The sequence below is a fragment of the Bubalus bubalis genome, chromosome X (assembly GCF_019923935.1).
Source record: "Bubalus bubalis isolate 160015118507 breed Murrah chromosome X, NDDB_SH_1, whole genome shotgun sequence".
NCBI lineage: Eukaryota > Metazoa > Chordata > Mammalia > Artiodactyla > Bovidae > Bubalus > Bubalus bubalis.
Window position 1 is genome coordinate 31,845,093 of NC_059181.1, and position 24,370 is coordinate 31,869,462.

At 32.9% G+C, this 24,370-nt stretch overlaps 1 protein-coding gene across 8 annotated transcripts in view; it reads right to left on the bottom strand.

Moving 5' to 3' along the window:
* DMD (dystrophin) overlaps positions 1-24,370 on the bottom strand; it is a 2,402,664-nt gene that overhangs the window by 1,325,921 nt on the left and 1,052,373 nt on the right. For all 8 annotated transcript variants that reach the window (XM_025277237.3, XM_045164452.1, XM_045164449.1 and 5 more), the window contains 4 exons: positions 10,534-10,656; positions 7,835-7,972; positions 4,959-5,111; positions 3,911-4,093 (listed from right to left, as the gene is read on the bottom strand). In XM_025277237.3, coding sequence (XP_025133022.3) covers positions 3,911-4,093; positions 4,959-5,111; positions 7,835-7,972; positions 10,534-10,656 — 597 coding nt within the window. The remainder of the gene's footprint in view (positions 1-3,910; positions 4,094-4,958; positions 5,112-7,834; positions 7,973-10,533; positions 10,657-24,370) is intronic.

Here is a 24,370-nt window from a genome sequence, read left to right on the forward strand (position 1 = left end):
ATATTTCTTTTAATTTGGGCATGTTAACATCACTTACAGAAAGCATTTTTTCATATCCATTTTAATTTTAACCTGTGAGCTTATTTTGCTCAGGAGTTTCACATAAGGGTTGTTGCATATCCTCATTGTGAAATTCTGTGGTTGGATTTTCTTGGGATCTCTGAGGTTAACTGTCAAATATTACAATTAACCTTGATAAAATTATGCATAGTTTTCTGCTGCTGCTGCTGCTGCTAAGTCGCTTCAGTTGTGTCTGACTCTGTGCGACTCCAGAGACGGCAGCCCACCATGCTCCTCCGTCCCTGGGATTCTCCAGGCAAGAACACTGGAGTGGGTTGCCATTTCCTTCTCCAATGCATGAAAGTGAAAAGTGAAAATGAAGTTGCTCAGTTGTGTCTGACTCTTCATGACCCCATGGACTGCAGCCTACCAGGCTCCTCCGTCCATGGGATTTTTCAGGCAAGAGTACTGGAGTGGGGTGCCATCGCCTTCTCCGGCATAGTTCTCTATTATATTTTAAAAGCCTTTATGTTTTTCCTCATCTTTCTTTACCTTTCTATAGAAAATAATTTAGCTAATGCTCTATTGCTAAGTTTATGGAAAATTATGCCTTCATTGGCAGAATCAACAGCTTTGCATGAAATTTCCCACAAATACTATGTAACTCTAGACAAAACTACTTGCCAAGAACTATGAAATCTAATTTTTAATTTACATTGAACAAAATAGATCTACCTGTTGTTAATAATATTTTAAACCTATGGGACCTACTCATCCCAATCTTCTTAATGATTCACAAATATACTATACATTTTAAAATAATGTGTATTATTCCAATGTTAACTTATATACAGGAAGAAGAAGAAGAAAAAAATATTGATTCACTTAACTTCAGTTAACCTCCATAATGTAGCTGGTATTTTACAAAGACTACCATATTTCATTATTATAAACATCCTCATCCCCATGGTAGAAATGCAAGAAACCAGTCTGGAAGAGACTGGTGATCATATAGCCAGCAGATGGAATCAATGGGATTCACAGGGCCATTCACCCCAGGGAGTGGTCTATTTTACTAGACCACTGTTGTAAAATATCTTACAGAAAACATTCCTCATGTTCAGTTTACAGTCATTGTTTGGTCTTCAGTGAACAGCCAGGTCTGTAAGTCAACAGGAACCATATTAGAAATGCCGTGTAATCCTAACTAGGGCAGGAGCCTCAACATGTTCAGTACCTGAAGAAAATCTTACTCACTTTCTCTCAGTCTGTTTTCCCTTCTTTATGGTCTCCAGGATTATCCTGAGGACAATCATTTGTAGACACTCTCTTCTTGGCTTTGGTCTGCACTCTTGCCTGGCCCTGGGCTGCCCCATGGCTACCTGAGACCCAAGTACCAGGGTTTTTCTGAGCTTTACTATGGTCATATGTAACTCTGATCTGGACCTAGTCCCTGAAGTACCTAATTCTACACTGCTTAGTTTATTTCTGAGTCTTTATCTCTGAAATGAATACAATTAATTTCTCATTTTAAATTTAGTTCTCAAATATTAAGCACTTCATAGTACTGCCTAAAATCTTGAATTGCTACTTCTAAGATATGAAAGACTAACTGAAAATCCATAGAAATCTAGAATTCATATACAGAAATAACAGAAAGGGAAATTTGAGAAGAAATAATTATAGAAATAGAAAAGGGAAATGCAAGGGGAGGAAAGAAATTTGGAAGCTCTGACTACCTGTGCTACATCAGGGCCATGGTAAGATTATCCCAAACATAACTCTTAGTTAAGATGTTTGCTTGTGGCTGTCTCAAATGTTCTCACTGTAGATTAATTGGGAAAGATGACTCTAAACCAGTCGATATGTGAAATAAGTTTTTTTTACATGTATTAGCAATCAGCGGACTATATACATCTTTGATCTATCAATCTATCAAATTTCAGATCTAATAAAAATCCAAGGCTAAATATAATTGTAATATTAAATTGATTATTCTTCATGTATATTGTTCTTACTTGTTTTATCATGGAAAATTAACATACAACTTTTCCCCCAAGCCATGCATCATCTGTATTTTGGGATCCTTCAGATATAAAAATCAAGAAGAAATGGTTTCTGAAGAAAATATATTTTATGAATATTTATTTCAAAAGTTTTATACTGGTTCACTTATCCTTACTGTACCTCAGCAATCTTTATTACGTTTTACAAATATTTGTTGAGAGCCTATTATATGCAGGTACACAATGGTATTTTAAGTGAGTGGTTTAGGGAGATTTTTGATACTGTGTCTATTTAACTATAAAGTGTTAATAACTTACCTTGACAATGTTGTAAAAAAAAAATTAACCGTGCATATAGCTTGTGTCAAGACATAGGGGAAATGGAATTGGAGAAAATAGTGAGTAGTAAGATAATTCAAAGCAAAGGACTTAAATGATGTATTAAATGGAGGCAAAAATATTTTACTTAACTTTTCTTTATGGTTGCCTTAATCTTTCAATTCATTTTGCATCCACTGGCACAAGCTTTCTGTTAGTGTAAGCTTGAGTGATTTATGACATATTATATTCATAATATCTAATACAAAAGATAATAGGCTGAAACATTCAATCAGTTAGAATTGGACTTCAACTGCAATATATTACAGTTTAAACATACCTTATATTACTACTTCCAATTTCTCAGAATATTCAGCTGCTATTAAATATTAAAGTACTTGGAGTTCTTAGAAAACAGTGTATGCAAGGATTTTTCTAATGCATTTAAAAGAAGTAATGATAATATGGAGTATATTTCACCGAGTTAATAAGCAACATTAACAAAATTATATGCTTAGAAAACAGTTATGCTAATTGTCTAAGACATATTCAATCATTCATCCCATATTAAATGGAATCAACAATATCAAAGAAGAAATACCCAACTAAGTCTCATCTAGGAGTTGAAACAAATAAAACTGTCATCAGCTAGGTCAAAGAGGGTTGAATATCTGTCGATTTCATGTAAGTTAACCTAACATAATTATAAAGCCTCATTTTGCAGACTTTCACACCCTGGTTTTGTGAGGAGCACTGTATTTGCATAATAACAGAGTGGTGATTATTTCACTTCACTTTACAATCTCTCAGAATAGCAACAAAAATGTATCTGCTAGAAAATCCCTATGGTTTATACTCTATTACAAATACAGTTCTAAAAATATCAAGCTTATGATTGTGACTTGCATTTTTAAAGACAGAATCATAAAATTTCTATACAGTTGTTTGAAAGAGAACAATGGTTTCTTCACCTCTTGGCTTATGATATTTCAGTAGTAACAATATTTTATATTTTCAACCTGCTATCAATTATTAACGATCTCACTAGGCATACAATCCTTCTATAAACTTTTTAACCCATCAAATAGATAAGCCAGGTGTGAGGACTAAACTATAATGTTTAAGTCATGAGATAAGAAGTCCTTGTGCAAGTTGATATAAGTTCTTTCACAAAATATTTATTGTTTACCATGTATACATTAAGAAAGTAAAATTAGCATGGGATGGTCTCAGGAAAGCAATACATATTTTTGGATTAGATGCTGAAATAAAGTAAATGTATGGTAAGTTGACAAATTCACACTGCTAATGTTATGAAAAAATGATGTGGCAAAAGAAATTAAGATGTATTTCTCATTTTTGATAAGGGCACTCTTTCCTATGCTCTATTAATAGATTACGTTTTCAATCTGAAAACCTAACCACTAGAGTTAGGGAAGCCTAAAGGTAGGGGAAACTGCCCACTTTCAGAATGCAGATTAGAACTTTGAAATTTCACCCAGATTTTTTTTTTCCTTTTGGTTAGTAGGCCTCTGTTGTTAGAGTAGTAGTTGCAAACACATACAGGTTTGCCAGTAACAACTCACAATTTGTGCAAAGTTGAGTCTTCGAAACTGAGCAAATTTGCTCTCAATTTCCCGCCAGCGCTTGCTGAGCTGGATCTGAGTTGACTCCACTGCCATTGCTGCCCCATCCTCAGACAAGCCCTCAGCTTGCCTATGCACTGCATTCAGCTCCTCTTTCTTCTTCTGCAACTCACGATCAATTTCCTATTGAGCAAAACCAATACAGGGCCCAGGGCAGTTAGCTAACCACAAGAATCAACCTATCCCAGCACATAACTGTCCCAGAAATTTCACAGGCTGTCTTCATTTTATTTTCACTTTTCATGATTTACAAGTATGGAAGCCAACACTGTCATCTTCACCCAAGGACCCAAACATTATTTCAGTTGTTCTTTGAATGCTCAGTTTTAGATACTCTAATTGAGAAAATATTGAAATTGATCTAACAGATTTCTTTGTCAATTCCTCTACTGTTTTGGGGGTTGACCCAAATTAATGAAGTGATTACTCATTATTAATAGGGACCATCCAGATAGAATATAATTTAGTGGGTAAGTGAATAAGTAATTTATTTCCTTTTTAAAGTTTTGAGGAACTCAACAGAGAATGAAGCAAAATAAAAAGTGTAAAATAACAGAAAAAAACATCTTCAGACAATATGCAACAGATAAATCTATAGAGATTTGACACTGATGTGAGAAGATGCTCTGATGAAATGAATGTGCTAATATGAGATAGAAGTCGTCCATATACCGATAAGTCATTTGTTCATCTGGAACAAAGATACACAGAGTCAATTACAATTTTACCAGAAAACATATAACATTTCTTAATTCATTTCACAATGTCTAAGAATAAAACATTTTATTCACTCAACATTATGTCAATTGAAAAACAATACAATACATTTACTAAAACAAAACAAAATACAGAGAAACACCTCAAACTGGGGAGAACACTAATAGAAGAAACAACAACATCAACATTTAAAACATGATCCATACAGGTTAAGTTCAATAAATTAAAATGTAGCAACAAATCTGAGATTGACATTCTAAAACAACATTACCTTTATTTTCCTTTCATCTCTGGGTTCAGGTAGGCTGGCTAATTTTTTTTCAATGTCATCCAAGCATTTCAGGAGATCATCAGCCTGCCTCTTGTACTGATACCACTGGTGAGAAATTTCTAGAGCCTTTTTTCTTCTTTGAGACCTCAAATCCTGTTCATGGTGCAGATATTATTAAAATATCAATATATAAGCATATTATACTTCTGGCTGTAGTCATTTAAAAATAATTTGGTTCCCTGACCTTCTTGTTCAGGTTCAGTTAAATTCACATTTAAATGTTACCCATACAAGTAGATTATTAAATTATGTATTCACGTGACAGGACCCATGACATGAAGCTAAGAAAACTGAACAATCCACTTTCAGTATTTTTTCTTAGTATGCTCAAACTTGTTTAGAAATCTTTTCATATTTAATTAACTCTTAATGAATCAAATAAATTACTGTGTCGAGTTTGTTAAACTGTTCAATATGTGAACTCAATTGAGGTAACTACATACTTGCACAAACTTGCTGAGTTTGCATTTGAATTTTAAAATAGGTAAAAATTCTAAAATTTCTATCTTCAGCACTAGGTTCAAAATTTTAAGTTTATATAGCCAAGCAACTTACATTCATAATTTTGGAAATGTCTGCAAAAACGTTTCATAGGACATGAATATTTTGTGATTAGAAACATAAAGTGTTCTTAGTTATCACAGAAATTGCTTCAAGCTATATATGTTCAAGTGTGAAAAGTGTATGCCTGTGAGTATGCATGAAAATGACAATTTAAATATCATAAAAATTATTTTTCTTTTAAGACTTGTATGGCAAACTTTCTCATTGGCATCAAATCCAAATGCAAAATGATACAATTTAGAAAAGGAAAAGTGCATGGTTTTCAATCAACCTGATTAGATAAATAAGGGTGACTACTTAAATGAATCACAAAAGGGGAAAATTAACCATCTTACTCCTTACAAGATCATCCAATGTCTTCCCTGATCAACAGAATTTGTTGTAATGCTATTTTACAAGGGAATATATTTTACATGTTTTATAAGGGAACATAAGAGCTCAGGATAGTTTCCATTTCTTCAGAGTAGTAGCAATTAGGGTTTCATGTATAGATATAACTGGAGCAAAAGAAAAGAGTGAATATCAAAGAACTGCTGAAATATTCACTGCATTGGAAAGTTTCGCCTTCTTTGAAATATTTCATAAGGACTAGACTTGAACACTTGGCAGATTAACAACTACTGAATTTAGTATATTGGTATGGCAAGTGTTGATTTTCATTAATTGCTTTTAACATATATCTGAGAAAAATGATTTTGATTTCATTCTGCATTTTGTTTAAAATTGGGGATGTAAAATTTTCTACAGTTTACATTTTCAGTTGAATTTCTAAACCTCCTATGGAGGTAATAAATGCCTGGGATGAGCCAGATGGAATGCTGCTTTTTTCAAAGGTACCAAGATACAGCCACGTGAAAGAGAGTTGAGCCATGCCTTACTGGTGACACAACTCACATCTTCGCCAAGAGAAAGGGCTTGTGGTCACCAAATCTGAAATTCCTTTTATTTCCTAAGCACAAGGTGGTGTGTAATGTGTAAAGATATTAAGAGATATTATAGAGATTTCTTTACAGGTATGCCAGATAACCATTAAACACTGCTGTTCAGTAGGACACATATCATCATATGACCAGTGTAGATGTTTCTAAAAGCTTGGTCACAGTTGGAAGCATGTGGATTACACAGCTTTCTGATTTTCTGAGCACATTATGGCTTGCTCTTGTACTCCCTCAGGGAAGAGGCCTTTTCTATTTCCTATATTTATCAGCAGTTACCTTCAGAACACCTGCTGGCCAATTAGACTTTCCTTGTGGATTCCTTGCAGGCACAATATTGTGTAATTACATTCTCAGCAGTGTTTATTTGGTTGTCTGACTATATGGGAAAAGGTTTTATACTCTTATTTGCATATAGAAAGCAGAGTCTATTCACCTACAAGGTGGATCCACCTACATGGCTACACAGCTCTAAAAGAGTGATTTACAATGAAAAGCTCAGCAATTAACAGTATTAGAAAATCAGCCATGCATGCAAATAGTGAAAATTGAAAAGCACATTAAAAAAATAAAAGGTTATTTCACAGAATCTTTCACATGTCCTCCCGTCTCTTCTCAAGAACTTTCTAGATATTATTATATAAACACCAATATTCTATACTGTCTTTCCTGTGCAATTCCAGATGAGACACATGGGTACTTGAAGCTCTATACTAATGCTGGTTAAAATGAGAGCACCGGTTCTTTCTCATGGACATTAAGATTATTTTAGAGGACTCCTATACAAATGAAATTAGACTTCTAAATGTTTAGTTAGTTGCAAAGAGTAACTCTCTTAAAGGCAAAATGAAGTTAACTGAAAAAAATGAACTATTAAACAAATATTAGGTTATCCCAAAAAGTGAACCTACTCTGAATTAAATCAAGAAAATATCAAGAGCAGGAAGCCTCAGAAATATACAGATTGGTTATGCTGACAGTTAAACAGGTTTTTCAAGACACATGTCAAAATAACTTACAAAATAGATCGTATTACAAAATTAAATATATAAACACAAAAAATGATGCATTTAATACCTTTTGATTACTACTCAGAAAAATGTGTCTAAGTAAATACCTTGAAATTTTTAAGCAACACATCTTTCAAAATCAAAGACAGCACTCAAAATTGTTAAAGCACAGACACTGAACAGAAAAAAAAAATATGTATTTCTGGTGACTAAGATTCTTAAGCAAATTTTATTTATGAACAATAGATTTTATCCTGTACATGAAAAAAAACACAGGCAAGGTATATTATAATTTTAGCTCTAATACCTTGAGAGCATTATGTTTTGTCTGTAACAGCTGCTGTTTTATCTTTATTTCCTCTCGCTTTCTCTCATCTGTGATTCTTTGTTGTAAGTTGTCTCCTCTTTGCAACAATTCTTTTACAGTACCCTCATTGTCTTCACTCTGATTAAAAACAACAAGTACAGTCTTCATTTTGGTTTAAAAAAAGCTGTACATCTTTAACAGAGATAATAAAACATGTTATTAAAACACACACAAAAAAATCCAATTTAAAACTTTCAGGGAATGCTATCCTAAGATACTGCACTCAGAGTTTCTTTTTTAATATGCTATACTTTAGCTTTTAAAAGAAGTTTCCTCCTATTTCAAAAGGATACATGTGATTAGAGTTGTATGTAGAAAGATGGGGGAGCGATTTACTACATCATTTCAGACAAGTGAATTGTTATGAAAGCATTCTTTGGGCTTTGATTTTTAATGCATTTCTAGAAATTAAAACAAAAAAAACTTTGGAGAAGAAAACAAAACTTGTTATATATAATGTTATTTCACAGAGGAATATAGATGTGGCTCTGTGAATGTGAGACTGTAAAATTTTAAAATTTAACACACACTCCTAAGTAAAAATGCATTGTTTTAACTGCACACTGATTTCTATATAATAAGTTCTGTTTTACATAAAATAGCTTCCCTGGTGGCTCAGATGGTAAAGCGTCTGTCTGCAATGTGGGAGACCTGGGTTCAATCCCTGAGTCGGGAAGATCCCCTGGAGAAGGAAATGGCAACCCACTCCAGTACTCTTGCCTGGAAAATCCCATGGATGTAGGAGCTTGTTAGGCTACAGTCCATGGGGTCGCAGAGTCAGACACGACTGAGCAACTTTTCTTTCTTTTCTTTTACAGAAACTAAATGACCAAATCTAGAACAAATATTAGAGCTTAGGAAAAAACGTGCTCAACTGCTGTCAAATATTGCAGATAATTTCTGAAAATAAGTCACATATGCATGTTATTTTAAAATAAATACAATTAAGTAAATATTAAATATGGATTATAAAAATGACTTCAAATATTTTTAATATGCAGTTTGGTCTTTAGACTCTAAGAAAATTATTTTTATTTATTTTGAAATCAAATTACTTAAACAGTGTTTGTCCAATATAGTAGCATATGTAACCATCGGATGTTTCACTTCTATTTCCTATCTTTCTTTCAATGCAATGTATAAATACTTTCTATCAAGAAGGTTTGCTTTTTAATAGTACCCAAGGTACTCTGATGAATTAAGAGAAGCAGACAATTTTTAAATGTGACATGTTTGTGTTTATAATCATCCATGGCATTCATTGTTGCATACTTAAATCTCTAATGCATATGTTAACTTCTACACACAACTGAGAAACTATTCAATTTTTTTAAAGAAATGAGATTTTCATCTGAGATGTGCCAGTTACTTGTCTAATGAAATAATGTAATAGACACTTATGTTTATAGTCTTTGAAAAACCTTCCTTTTAAGAATATGTCATTAAAAATCTGAAACATTTCCTGGGACTGAGGACAAAAATAATGAACAAACAAAAACCTTACTGCACTTCTTTCCCCACACCAGCTGAAGGATAGAGGGCAGAGTTGGTGAACAGCCCAAGAGGTAAGAAGCATTTCCACCTTGGAGCCCTCCGGTTTCTTCTTTGACATGAATAAGAGGTAGTTGTAACTCTAGGTATCTTAGAAAAAGGTTTGTCTGGTCTTTCTTTCCATGAGCTGAGTTGGCAAGATCATCAAACCCATACATAGGGAGTACTGAGTTAGGCAGCTCCAGGAAGTCAGAAATGATACCAACGAGAACTAAGATTGGTAAAAATGGTTCTCCTATGGTTTCATGTGCCTATTATTTACAACTTATAATTTACCTTCTGATATCATTTTCAAGCACTGTCTGAGAAGTCTCTAGCACTGATACATGTCTGAGAAATCTCTAGCATGACATATGTAAAGGTTAATAATGCCATATAGGTGATGGTTGTGGACAGGGAAAAGGAAATTGTGAAGAGGAGTAAGAAGAAAAAATAAATCAGTGAAAAGGAATGTGAAGCAGAAATATTCAAGCCAGAGAGAAATGTAAAAGACATGTTGAAATTAATCAGGGTATAAGAAGAAAGTTATGAGTCTGGGAATAGCCCACATGGTTATATTTCTTTTTTCCCATGAAATAAGCAGCATGAATTTACACATATTTTAGATATATACTATACTACTTGTTAAACGTTTTTGTAAAACTACATTGTGTTAAGTTTTAATAAACAATGTTTATATCATGTATAATTGCCCCTTATCCAAAATAAATGTTACATTACCAAAAATAGGACTGAAGCAAAATAGCAGCCATCTCTGATGGCTGTGCTTTTATTATTATTAAGTTTCTAATTTATTTTCTGATCTGACTTTTTTTCCATCCATTACATTTTGTCCTTTGAGTATGGACAAAATATTGCTGGGTGATTTATTAGAATCTATAAGTATTCCTGTATGCCCATATCATAGTAATTTGGCATTCATAACAGTTCAATAACAATACTTTGCATTTGTAATAAATCATTAGAATCACAAAATGTACAAGGTACGCGCTGAGAATTTAGTTGGAGACTTGAATTATCTAGTTTCCTTTGAAATATTTATTCATTTCATTCCTAGTTCATTCACACTTTTATCACAACCAATTTACCATATCTTTATTGAAGTCTTCCTCTTTCAGATTCACCCCCTGCTGAATTTCAGCCTCCAGTGGTTCAAGCAATTTTTGTATATCTGAGTTAAACTGCTCCAATTCCTTCAAAGGAATGGAGGCCTAAAAAAAAAGATAGTGCTAATTTAAATCAAAATTACTTTTTATTAGAAATATAAGCAAAAAAATGCATTTGTTCAACCTCCTATTGCTAAAATAATGACATGCATTATGTTTCCATATTATATTTTATGAAAGTGTTGAAATACAACTGGGAAAGTACCTGAGGATGCAAATAAAGACAAACATTTAACATCATCAGAGCTGAACATACATGCAGAATAATGCAATATTCATCATTCTGACTTTTCAGCAAAAGTCAATTTCCATATACTTGGCTGGTCTAATTGTTAATATCCTAAAGTTGAATTTGATCTTTTTTAAATATTCTGATATAAATATCATTTGGGTAAATATCTCATCAGAAATTGCCTCATTCATCTAATAACAGTAACAGCAGTTGGAAATGTAGAATTGTCTCCTTATCCTCGGAAAAAATACACAGCAATCTGCTTAGATATTTTAAATGACATATTTTAACATGGCAGAATTGACAGGCATGCTCCCATAAGACAATGTCATTAGCTTGTCTTAGGAATGCTTTATTTGGTAGCGCACACACACACACACACCAAAAAAAAAAAAAAAAAAAAATGAAAAAAATGAACTCTTAATATCTCAAATGATAAGTCTGAATATATGTTTTCCAACTTCATAAACATCACATTTCCTTTGATTTTGAAATTCATAATTACTATAGTCTCAAAAATCTTTTTAACCCCTTGTTTTTCTAAAGAAACCACTTGAAGAGGACTGATAAATGAAATTACAGTGAAAATCAAATATATATTCAAAAGAATAGGCAAAAATTAAAGTTCAGTCAATAATATAAATGCTTATTCTATTCATCTGTACCTCTGTATTCAATTCCTTTGCATTAAAATACTAGAAAGTATTTTATATCTGATAGCTTTGGAAAACTCCCAGGTGACAAATAAAAATCTTATTTTCTTGAGAGCTAAACATTTTCCACTTGAAAAAATAATTTAGGAAAGACCCAGTGTCTTATGCCAATATGACATATTCATCAAGTTGTTCCCCCCTCGCCCTGCCACTCTTCCCCAACAGATTCCTAGGCTTGTCTTACTCTTTATTATACAGTATCTCCTAGAGGACAATGTGGAAACGTGTTAAAGGAAAAAAGAATATCTAAAGGTATTTAGTTACTAATGAAAAAGTGAACCACTGAATGCTATTCACAAGAAAAAATTCTCACAGGAAACATTAATAAACACTTATCTTCTAGGTTTGTATACATGCCAGAGAGTATTTATGGAGTCTTTCTAAAGTGCCTTATTTTCAATACTAGTTTTTAAATCCTAATAAATATCTGAAATATAATAATATGTTCTACAATCAGTACAGATTGGAAGTATTATAAATAGGCATTTGAATGGTGTTCGAATCTCTATTATTAGCATACTTCTATACATTAAAATCATATATTATATAATATATTGTAAAGATAAAGAATAATAGCCTTTAATATAACTACACAGTATTAATTTGATGGTGTCTATGTTATTGAGTTGTTCACATTTCCTAAGATTTAATAAGAGTAACTGCATTGTTATATATACATATATATATATGATTTTGTGAATGTATGAAGATAAATGATACCTAAAATAACTTTTTAAGTACTTGCATATCAAAATAACATGTGTCCATTATCTCTAATGGATAATCTGATTTAGTCCTACACGTGCTTCCTCTCTAGTTCATCCTTTCTCCATATATTCATATATAATAGTTTCAAAGGCTCAAAACTTGGGCATTAATAATTCAATACTCCTTCCCTAATAGTACTATCTTCCAAAACTTAAATATAACTTTCATAATATCTGTCATTTATCTTTAGCTGTGACCTCAGTTTTCAATTCCAATCTAGACTCTTCCATAGCCAGCTGATTACTCACTTGAAGTTCAACATGTCTAGAAATGAGCTTATTATCTTGCCCAGAACTGCTCAGAACATTAACTCCCCTAGTTCTGCAACTATAAGTAATTTTTTTCAGTCATCCAAGTCTAAAACATGAGTCAGGCTATTTTCCAACACATCACTCTATTGTCTAATAAATACCAAATACTTGTCAATTCACTTACCATGAAACATTCACTTTCTTTTCTGAGATACCACCTCTCCTAGTTCTCACACAAGACCTATGGCAAAAACCTCCTTACAGATGTACAATGCTTCCCACCTCACCAGTTCTATACCGTGAGCTGTAATCAGGTCAATATGTTCCAGAACCACAGCTTTCATTATGTTATTTCTCTGCTCAAGAAGTACAAGTCAAATGAAGTCCAAACTCCAGAATGATAGTCAAGGCTTCCCCTAATCTTGTCCCAAGGACCTTTCTAACCTTATTTAAGTGTTCCATATACACTCTTTCTTACAGGTCTATTGGTGAACTCCTAGTATCTCTCCCTCAAGGATTAGAATGTTTTTCACATTCTGGTGGTGGTGCTGCTGCTGCTAAGTCGCTTCAGTCGTGTCCGACTCTGTGAGACCCCATAGACGGCGGCCCACCAGGCTCCGCCGTCCATGGGATTCTCCAGGCAAGAACACTGGAGTGGGGTACCATTGCCTTCTCCATTCACCTTCTGGTGAAGAGCCTAAAATTCCTGCAAGAGAATGGCTAGTTTGGACTTGAGCTCCAACACTGAGCAGCTGAGAGATGTGGGGCAAGTTATCTCCTCTTTGAGCCTCTGTTTCTTTATGTGTAACATGAGGATAAGAAGAATAGCTACCTCATAGAGCTTTTATGAGCATCAAATATGTTAGAATGTTGTTTGGTATATAACAAAGGCTCAATTGATATTGGCTCTTACTGTTTCCCCTCAAATTTGTACCCATCCATTGGCTTGAGTCAATATCTTCCTCTTTTGAAAATGTCCAGTTTATGAAGGATAAAATAAATACTTGTTGGCACGGCATTTTTATTTTAACAACTTATTTAACAAAATCATGGAATTCTAAAGGTAAACATGGAAAAATTGACACTTCAGTTTGGTAAAGTCATATTATTCTTAACAACAAAACTTAATCAATCTGCATCAATATAGTGGGGTCAAGGAGGATGACAAAAAGCTTTCCACCAGTTCTGCCCCATGCAGCATTTTCATCAGGAATTATTTGGAGATCAACAAGTATGTAAAAAGCACATGGTGAGAGGGATGAGCTCCACAAACATCCCATGAAGATGAGTAATTTGTCTGTCTTGTTCAACCTAGAGTCATTTCTGGTACATAGAAGGCACTTATAAATGAAACTTTCCTTAAAAAATTAAGTGAATGCATGACTAACCATGGAATAGTGGAAGAAAAATTTGAAGGAGCTCTTGAATGACCTGGAATTGTAAGTAACACAATTTCCATTGTATAAAATTGAAGAGACTGGAGTAGCCAGCACTTCATGCGTGGATGTATACTAATTGCTGGCCAAATGCTAGCGGCAACATGACACCACTCGGTACAAAAATAATATAAGTAGATACAAATAGATTTTTGGAAACACTAGTACTTAGTTATGAATTATTCAAGCAAGATAATGTAAACTTAGATTTTATTAGTAGTATGTGTAGAGTCTAGATTTCCTGATCAAAGACTACCATGGATTTGTTTCTTAAAAAAACTATTACATGGATTAGAGATTTTAATTATTCTGTGCAGTTCCAAAGTGAACAACTAGAATCAATTGGGTAGAAATTTCTTGGAGCCTGAATTTTAGTTTAATATAGAAACAACTAATTAGTGCTGCAATTTTTGTCTTTTTAAAGCACTCATTTTAAAGTGGTGAGTGTCTCACTGCTGAAAGTATATAAACAGAAGCAGGATAATGATGTATAGCTTCCCTGGTGGCCCAGCTGGTAAAGAATCTGCCTGCAATGTGGGAGACCTGGGTTCAATGCCTGGGTTGGGAAGATCACCTGGAGAAGGGAAAGGCTACCCACTCCAGTGCTAGATGTATTAGAGTATATGTTAGAAGTAAGATACTTTTCACATGAATAATTCCCTAACATTTTATCTATTTAAAGTAAATTCTCTCCTCTGAATTCAAAGATTTTTGTTTACTAGAGGTATGCAGCAATATAGAAATATTACGCAAGTCATATATTTAATTTTCAATGTTCTAGTTGCCATATTAAAAAGTGAAAAGCATCAGATGGATTTAGTATTTACCCAATATATCTAAAATACTATTTAACTTACAATCATTATAAAATTATTAATAAGGTATTTTTTTTTCATGTGAAGAATTGAAAACCCACAGTGTATTTTATACTTACAGCACAACTTAATTTGGAGTAGCCACATTTCAAATACTCAATAACCATATGTAATCTGTGGCTACTTTACTGATAGTAGCCACATTAGCCACAGTACAGATCAACAGCAACTATTACGACTATGACATTGAGAAGAACCAAAAGTTCATTATTAGTATAAAATATCTCACAGAAGTAATGTTTTACTAATAGGAGTTAAAATGCTGATGTTTTATTTAGTAAATTTTAGTGGATTTAGATACTTTTTATAATATCCATCTCATTTACCTGTATTCAGACATGTTTCGTATGGGGATTTTCAGGAAGCCCTCTGGAGATAGGAACATTTACGTGGATGGGTTTGAGAGGTTTTATTAGGAGTCTCTATTCCTCATGTGTAATCCTAGATTGTGTTGCAGTATGTATTTACAAACTAGAATGTAATAGTATTCAACATTCAAGGGTTTATATTTTGTCTTCCCAGTAGATTTTTAACTCCTAAAGTTGGGAATACATCTTATATCATTCTGTATTTTCCATAGCAAAAGGAACTCTTTTTAAACATAAAATGTGGTTGCTTTATAAATTACTAATTTTAGAACATCCAATAGATCAAATTATTCAGTAACTAATTTTATAACCAAAATAACCATATCTACTCAACTCAGTTATTTAAGCTATGCTATTGGCAGGATAAGACCAGCCATTTGACATCCATGTAATTAATATTTTTCAAGAAGTTGGGAAAATTTAATTGCTTTTCCTTAAGAGTTCACTGGTTCACCATTAGGTCATAACTTCTCTGACCAATAAAAGTTTTACATGTTATTCTTTGGTCTTTGTTGGCTTTGTAATTTGTAATTCTTATGGAATTTTATAAAATAAATGAGGGAAGCAAAGAATCATAAGTAATAGCTCATTGGTGAGTCATCAAAATTTAAGTCATATAAAGTATATAAGGCCTGCCTCTTTGATTCAGTATTATGATAAATTATTTGAATAAATTGAAATCAATAGTAGATAAATTATCTTAATTTAAGCATATATTAATTCTACTGACTTTACAGAAAGTATATGACCAAAGAAGAACTAGAATCACAGTTAAATCATACTTCCAACAGTGCACACAAGATAAGCTTTAGAATACATAGAAAATAATAATAAAAAGTTATAATATCTCAGCAGAAAGTACAAACCAAGCATAGGTTTTGTACAATTTAATTTTTTACTTACCTTTTCATCTTAAGAGCTTTAGCATGACTGTGTAGTCATACAAAATACAAATAAAGTAAAACATAGGGTAGTTTAATAATCAAACAGATAGATCGACGGACACAAAAGAAAGAAGAGACAGAGAAACTGAGAAAGACAACACTTTGTTTTCCTTGATTTTTAATGTGGCTTCAGATTGCTTAACAGCTATTAATTGTGCTTTGCTGTATGATTTAAGATTAATGAAATTTAAGGCTTTGTTAAAGTTTTAGCATTAATGGTGATTTATATAACAAGTTAACAAACAACAACAGACTGAAAAAAGCAAAATCAATTACAAATTGATTCATTGTAAATTGGATGCATTCAAAGTTACTCAGATACACTTTATCATTTTTAAAATGTAAGCTTTCTTTTGATTAAATATTACTTCTAACGTGCATAGGTACACTAACATAATAAAGACTATGTTTACACAGAGAGCAAAGTAAACATTTGTTAATATGGACTATGTAATCTTAGTAATCATGATATACGGCCACTACATTCAAATTACACTGAAACCTGAATTAAAAATGAATATTCCAAATGCTATAGATTGGTTTAAAATTGCTTCAAATCAGTCTCCTCTTTCCATTCTGCAGCTTTGAAAATTTATTATTCATTACAATATTGGTATAGATTTAAAATTAAATAAGAATAATTTATGGAAATCAAAATGGATAGTTTCAAGGATCAGTAACATCCTATGATACAGAAAAGACACAGTGCTGATATGATATAAAGAGTTATTTCAAATAAAAATATCTGGAGAGTAAAGAAAACATACAAAGGGAAATAAGTGTACTGAAAGATCTATCTAAAACAAAGGTAATCAGATAAAGTAGTTTGTAGATTTATTCATTGATTTATTTTAAATTCATAAGAGATATATCCAAGGAACATAGACATAATATTTTAAAGATAAAACAAACTGACTTGGATAACTGATATTTCATTGGCTGTGTTCTTTAATATTAGATCAGGTACTGGCTTATCTTTGATGCTGTGAGGATAAAAATGTGAAATTGTGGTAACTTCCCAAATTTGTAAAGCTAATTAAGAGACATTACATAATATATCTGTTGGTTTTGAATTGATAAGATTAGTGTTATGGTCACACCTTTTAGAATTGCATATAAAATACACTAATTGGGTAAGACATGTTGGTGGTTCAATAATCACCACACTTTCTACTTTTTATTGAGAATAACTTGAAATACTTTTCTATCTCATGATTATATACGTTTAGTAGTAGCAACTGACATAGCAGAGGAAAGGACTTAACTCTAAAATATAGGGGGAGACTGATGAATTAAAAATATTACAGCTGGAAAACTTTCTTTTTCTTGTTTCTTTCTCCCTTCATTCCTTTATTCATCTCCCATTTCTGGTTTTTGTTTAATATAATTATTTTTAATAGAAAGAAGTACCAAAATCATTGTTTTAAGCGAGACTAGACATTTTCATATTAAAGCATAATAGACCAACAAAAAATTATCTGATGATACAAATAGAGATAAGAACGTATGCTGAGAGTCAGCATGTTGGAGTGGACAAAGTAATGAATTAGGATCTATGCTTTCTAACCAGGCTATCTAACGGAGAAATAGGGCAACTCCCTGGCTCTCTCACAACCCCTGGTAAACATCTGAAAGTTCTGGTCCAAGGAATAATTACTTTTACATCTGTTGACTGATTGGAGGAATCATTTGCCTTTTTTAAAGTATCATGGTCAGAAATCACTAAATCGCTTTAATCATTTTAAATGTCATGTTAATAAGACCCAGTTAGTTCTAGCAAATGACCCTGCTCACCAAACTCAATTAACAACTACTTTGAAAACACTGTAAATGATCACAAAAGGAATGTGTTATCCAAGTTCCAATAGAACTAATTTTGTTACAGAGATAGGATATTACAAATGCGCAAAAAAGGTTGTTAAAATAGAAATTCTGTTGGTAGGCTAACAACTTGCTTATTTCAGTGAAATAAAATTAGCAGGTAGAGTAATACAAAGTCTGGGTACTAATTTATTATTTGAGGATTTTGGCTGTGATTATTACATATGTAATACTTTAAAATTATGTGATGGCTATATATATTTATCTAAGTTTTCATCTATGCCTTTTAAAATAATATCTTTGTAGAAAATTTTACTAAAAACATATTTGTATAATAAGAACACCTGTACCAATTAACAGACAGTGTTCTCTTTTGTCAGAGAAGGTGTTAAATTAGAAATAGACTACAAAGGGGAAAAAGATAAATGTATTTGTATTGATAAAGCTGATTATTGAAAACTGACTTTCAGTTAAAATTCTCAAATCCATTGAATCTTAGATTTCCTAGGTCACATTCATAAGATGGATTACTTATTTCCCACTGATGTTTTGGAAGGTCACAGTATCTAAGATATCCTTAAATTATTTATACTTTTCACATATTAAGCCACTATTTAAGATAAAATTAGATGCAACCATGTGTTTTTCCTGATATATTCTACATTAAATGAAAAACTCAGTGGCTCTCTTATAGCCATGTATATTAATAAACACATATACATATACAAAAGTCTCTGATGCAAAGAATGATTACTTTTGCACCTGCTAACACTGATTGGATTGGACTGATTGGAGATCAAAATCTTGACACTTTATAATATTACAGCAATAATATTATGAGTATTTGCATATGTGATAGAAGATCATTCAAATCTCATGTTGTAATTATACACACACACACACTGCTACATGGATTTCAAAAGCAATTTTAAGACCCATATGGAAATTAAGGAACATATTGTATATAATACCTAATGACACATAATACCTAATGACTCATTGGAAAAGACCCTGATTCTGGGAAAGATTAAAGGCAGGAGGAGAAGGGGACAACAGAGGATGAGATGGTTGGATGGCATCACCGACTCTATGGACCTGAGTTTGAGTAAGCTCCAGGAGTTGGTGATGGACAGGGAAGCCTGGCGTGCTGTAGTCAATGGGGTCGCAGAGAGTTGGACATGACTGAGTGACTGAACTGAACTGAATGGCACGTAAATCTATTTTAATAAAGAATGAAGACATAAGAAAACAAGTTCACCTTTCTTTTGTTTAGTACCAATTACACAGTCAATACGTAACATTTTAGCTCCACAGAAATGTGAAATATTTCTAAATCTCTAGAAGAAATCACAGTCTATGGAAATTATGCATATAAGTTTCATAATAGTTTCTTACAAAGTAATGCAATTGCTATATTAGTAGGACATAGCTAAAATCTGTTTATTAAATATGCTTTTAAAACTAAGTATTACAATGTGACAAATATATCTTGATGTAAATTTTATTGTCTCAGAGACAGGTTTCACACTCAGTTAGTATTCACTCCTGACTCAGTTTTCATTTCCTCATCTTCTTGGCCTTCATATAGTGATTTACCTCTAGGCTAGTTCTCAGCCTAGCTTCTAGACCAGTGGTTCTCAGAGTATGGTTCTTAGATTATTAGCATCAATAATATCTGAAAACCTGTTGGCCATGAAAATGATCAGCCCCCACTAAAGGCCTACTAAATCTTAGTCTTCAGGCAAGGGGGATGACGGGTACACAAAGTTTAGAAAGTCATTTCTATAGACGGTCACTTCCTTTCCATCCCCCAAATACCTCTTTATTTCAGTTTCTCACTGTTTTTCATGTAGACTACTGTGATGGATCCCTAATTGGTTTCCCTACTTCCTGTCATTATTTGGTTGAATTTTCTTCACAACTCCTGCAGGGGTAATCTTTCAACAGTGCATGAAAAACAAACAAAAATCAAGAATTCCTCAATGCATACTGAATTAAGCATACATCATTAGTCTGGTTGTCATGACCTCTGCCCAAACTATGTCTCATCATCCTTTCCAGTCTTATCATCCACACCAAGTTTCATACTCCATGCTCTATTCCATAAGTAAACTGAACTTACTCTCCACTGAACATACTATATGCTCCTGAGGTTTTGTCATAGATTTATTACAATTGTTACCTCTTCTAGGTTGCTGGAGTGGCTGCTAAATCCACTCAGCATACACTCTTTGTCAGCCCAGTATCCATGAATATATCTCACTCCACCATTAAACAGTAAGCTCCTTGAATCCATCACATCTTACTTAACCATTTAGGTACCACAGTAGCAAAATTCATGACCTGAAAGTGCATGATTGGTAAGAGCTCATTCATATTCGTTCCTTTTTCTAACCCCTCCTTTATTAATTTTTTTTTTAAGATCTACCTCAAATATCTTCTTTCTCAAATTGTTGACTGTCCTCTCCAACTCCGTTTCTCAGATGATGAAGACAGGTAGAGCTTCCAAGTGCAACAAGACTAAAGGAGTCTGTTGTGCCTTCCTGTTACCCATTCCAAGCTTTTTTCTCCTGCCACTTTCTTTTGCTGATAGGATTCCCCGCAACCACCAGCATGCTATGCTACCATGTTCTGAGGGTTTAAATCAAAGAGTTAAGTCATGGTGTCTTTCTTCTATGATTCCATCAACTTTAGCCAGGGTTCTGACATTATGGCTGATTGATTTTTATAACTCTGACCCTCCCCATCAAAACTGCCATCTTCTCAAATTGATTTCATACATACTAGGAGAGATTAAGCATTCTCAAGCCATAAGATACTACTGATTAACCTAAATGAAATGAGAAGAGATAGCATTTCATTTACTTTATGGACCCTATTTAGGACAATTAGAACTTTCCAGTTCTTAAATTGGTTCCTTTGATAATCTGTAAGGCTGGCCTTTGCAATGGAAATCGCAAAGGCACAGGTTCTTGGCCTCTACCCATTCCAGCAGAGACCAGAAAGAGGTATCAGTTATTCCTCCATTTTCCTCCATTTCTTTTTCTCATCAATTTTCATTTCAACTCTCAAAATTCAGCCATTAAGTCTAATATAGATAATGATGGAAATTATTATTTATATGAATTATTTTGAGCACTTTATATAATTTATAATAATTTTAAGATTTTTTTCAATATATACTTTTACATATCTTAGATCATTTGATCCTCACCACAATCTCGAGCTTAAGATAATATAGGCATAACCTTACTACTTTTCTGGATAGAAATGAGGTTCTGTGAGGTGAAGGATCAAATCCAAGATCACACTCCAAGTATTCTGGCTTGGAGTTAAGAACTTTTCTTCTCACCACAATGTTTCTCACTGATATAATTAAAATTACTGCTGCTGAGAACTGCAGCTGATGGACAAGTTCTCAGCCAATCTAAACTGAGGAACCCAATATACATCGCTTTCTAGACTTTGGAATTTCTTGACATGGACAGTCCTCATAGGACACAAAGTCTTCACCAAATAGTGAATCCAGACATTATCAGTGAGTTCTCACAGTAAATTTCTGCTTTACTCAATTGCCCTTTCTAGTTGACCTTTAAAAGGATCCTAAAATTAGTTCTTGAACTGAGTTCTCTCCATATTCACTCCCAATTGATTTCTGCTTATTTTATCATGGTAAAATTTCTCCCAAGTTTTTCTCCTAAGGGAAAACTACGCATATACTCAACCTTAAGAAGGTCACTCTCCACACAAGTCTTACGTTCCAGAAGCCCTACTCTAATAGGAACTGGACTCTGAGATCAAATGCTATTCCCAAGAAATCCAGCACTGCACATACAAGTCATTACATGTCTCACTGCACCAACAAAGTTTAGAATTATCAGGGACTATTACAACTAATCAGTCTTAAATTAAACTAATCCAACCCAGAAATTTTATATTGTGTTCTAAGCACATAACTTATACCCCTGAACGTCATCATAGGAAGAAGAAAGATAAAAGATCAGAGATTCCACCATCCAGTAATTCTACTGTTATCCATTTTATATACTCAGTTCTATATAATAATTCCTTTGGGGGGGGATAGTTTTCCTTTAAAAAACTACTTATCTAGTTCAACCCCCATATCTTATAAACACTGAAATGGAATTACAGAGAGATTGCATGTTCTGCCTAATTCTGACAAAGTTCAGAAGTCCATCTCCTATGTCCACTGTTCTTCCTATTACTCTATGTGATTGATGAGACCACCTCATTATTAACTGAAAATCTCCATGAAGTGTTAAGCATATGATATGACTGCAATAAGTAGTTAAACTTGTAGTTTGTAGTTTGTAGACATGTATTTTTAAGCAAGTATCTTTAACATTCTTGTATATTCCCATACTTACAAGCACAATAGACACTCAATACCATTAGATGATACAATGAATAAATAAGAAAAATATCACATATGTTCTAATGCCATATTTTTTGTCTCATCATGATGACAAAGCTTAATTATCTCTTCAAAGACCCCAAATGGGGTCACTGTTGCATCCAGTCATCTCTATCAATTTAGAGTAAAATGAGTATTTTGAAAGGTAAAAACGACTGTCATCAGTTAATATATAGTTGAAAATATTGATTTAAAATCTCATATGCTTTCCTTCAGTAGAGTAATAAAGGAAATACATCAAATGACTCACCTGACACATGATATCTAGAAGTATACTGACACATTCTTACAGAAAGTAGAACAATTCAGAAACTTCTGTTGGTCATGCTATGTCAGTTTCTATGGCACAGGCTGACTTCTACTTATTATTCAATACCCACAAGTCACAATCTTGTGACACAATTTATCTCAATCTAACTTCTGAAAAAAAATCAAGAAAATAATACCTTGTCTGCCCTTAAATATTCTCTAGCTCAGTGATTTATTAAAAAGTATGATGGGAAGAATACAAAACTTAGTAACGAAGCATTAGCATTAATCTTTCAGATGACTGAAATAACTGTTGGTTGTTTAGCTATTACTCATCTAATGATATCTCCAGAAGTAATAACAATTGTCTATTTAAACTGCAGAGTAAATTCTTACCAAAAAAAAAAAAAAAACAAAACAAAGAACTACAAACTGAAAATAAAATTTTAGAGCCTGTCAGGTGTTTTTCAGGTGAGAACTACTACTTAAAATAATATATAAATGAACAGAACTAATTAAACTATTACAAAGAAAAAGAAATGAATTAAGGTAAGTGAATACCTTTTTGTTTTGGGTAGGAGAGTTTTCAAGAGTAATTATGTTTCACATGCAATAAAGTATTTAAATTTTATATCATATTTCCATGTATTTTAGGAATTCCTTTTTATGTGCTATTATATATAACAGTGATACATATAATGCCTTAGAAGATGTAAATCATGCTATTACTGAGTGTCTATAATTATCAAAACTATTTTTCAAACATATTCTAACTTTCAGGAATCAAAACTTACCTGACATATCACATCACATTTACTCATAAATGCTGCAATAATGTTATTCTCATTTAAGATTATTTCTAACAATTATCTGTATATATAAGCACATGTATTTCATTTACATACATTTTTGTATTTGAAAGCATATCATATATAGTGAAAAATGTGTCAAACCATATTTTATAAATTTGGGAGATAATGCCTTACATTTTGACACTCCCCCAAAGAGCTGGAATTCAAGAATACTGAGTTTATATATTTTTGCAAGCTACCTATAATATTTTTGCCCTCATTATATGTTATACAAATATAAAGGGTTCTCATGCAAAAGTTCCATATACCCTGGTTCTTCATTAAATAGAGTAAGTATAAATAGACATATAAAATTACAAAAATGAGGATATATAAGCTTTGCAATTATCTGTCTTCATGGCTTGCATATCATTATAATCTAATGGATTTTATCACAGTAAAAATCTGCAACTAGCAAGAGCAAGCTAAAATACACACGTATACACACATGTGCGCAACCAGTAAAGATGTACAAAAACCCTGGATCATGCAAGAGACACACAAGGCCTCATTTTGGCTATTTCTTCCATATTGCACACAAGCAATATTATATTTGGCAAAATATGTCAGTAGCGCTTTCTTTAGATGTATGTCTTTTGTGCTTTTTGTTGTTGTTGGCCTGCTATTTGTTAACATAACAAAAGCATGCTATTTGTTACTGTACTGTAAGTTACCCCTGGAAGCACATACATTAACCAGTACATACGGAAACCAGTTCTAGAAGAGCTGTGCCAGGAAAAACAAAACGACAGAGAGAGGGACACAGGGGCTAGGGAGGAAGAAAGGGAGACAGATTCATCTCCCATGAGATTCAGT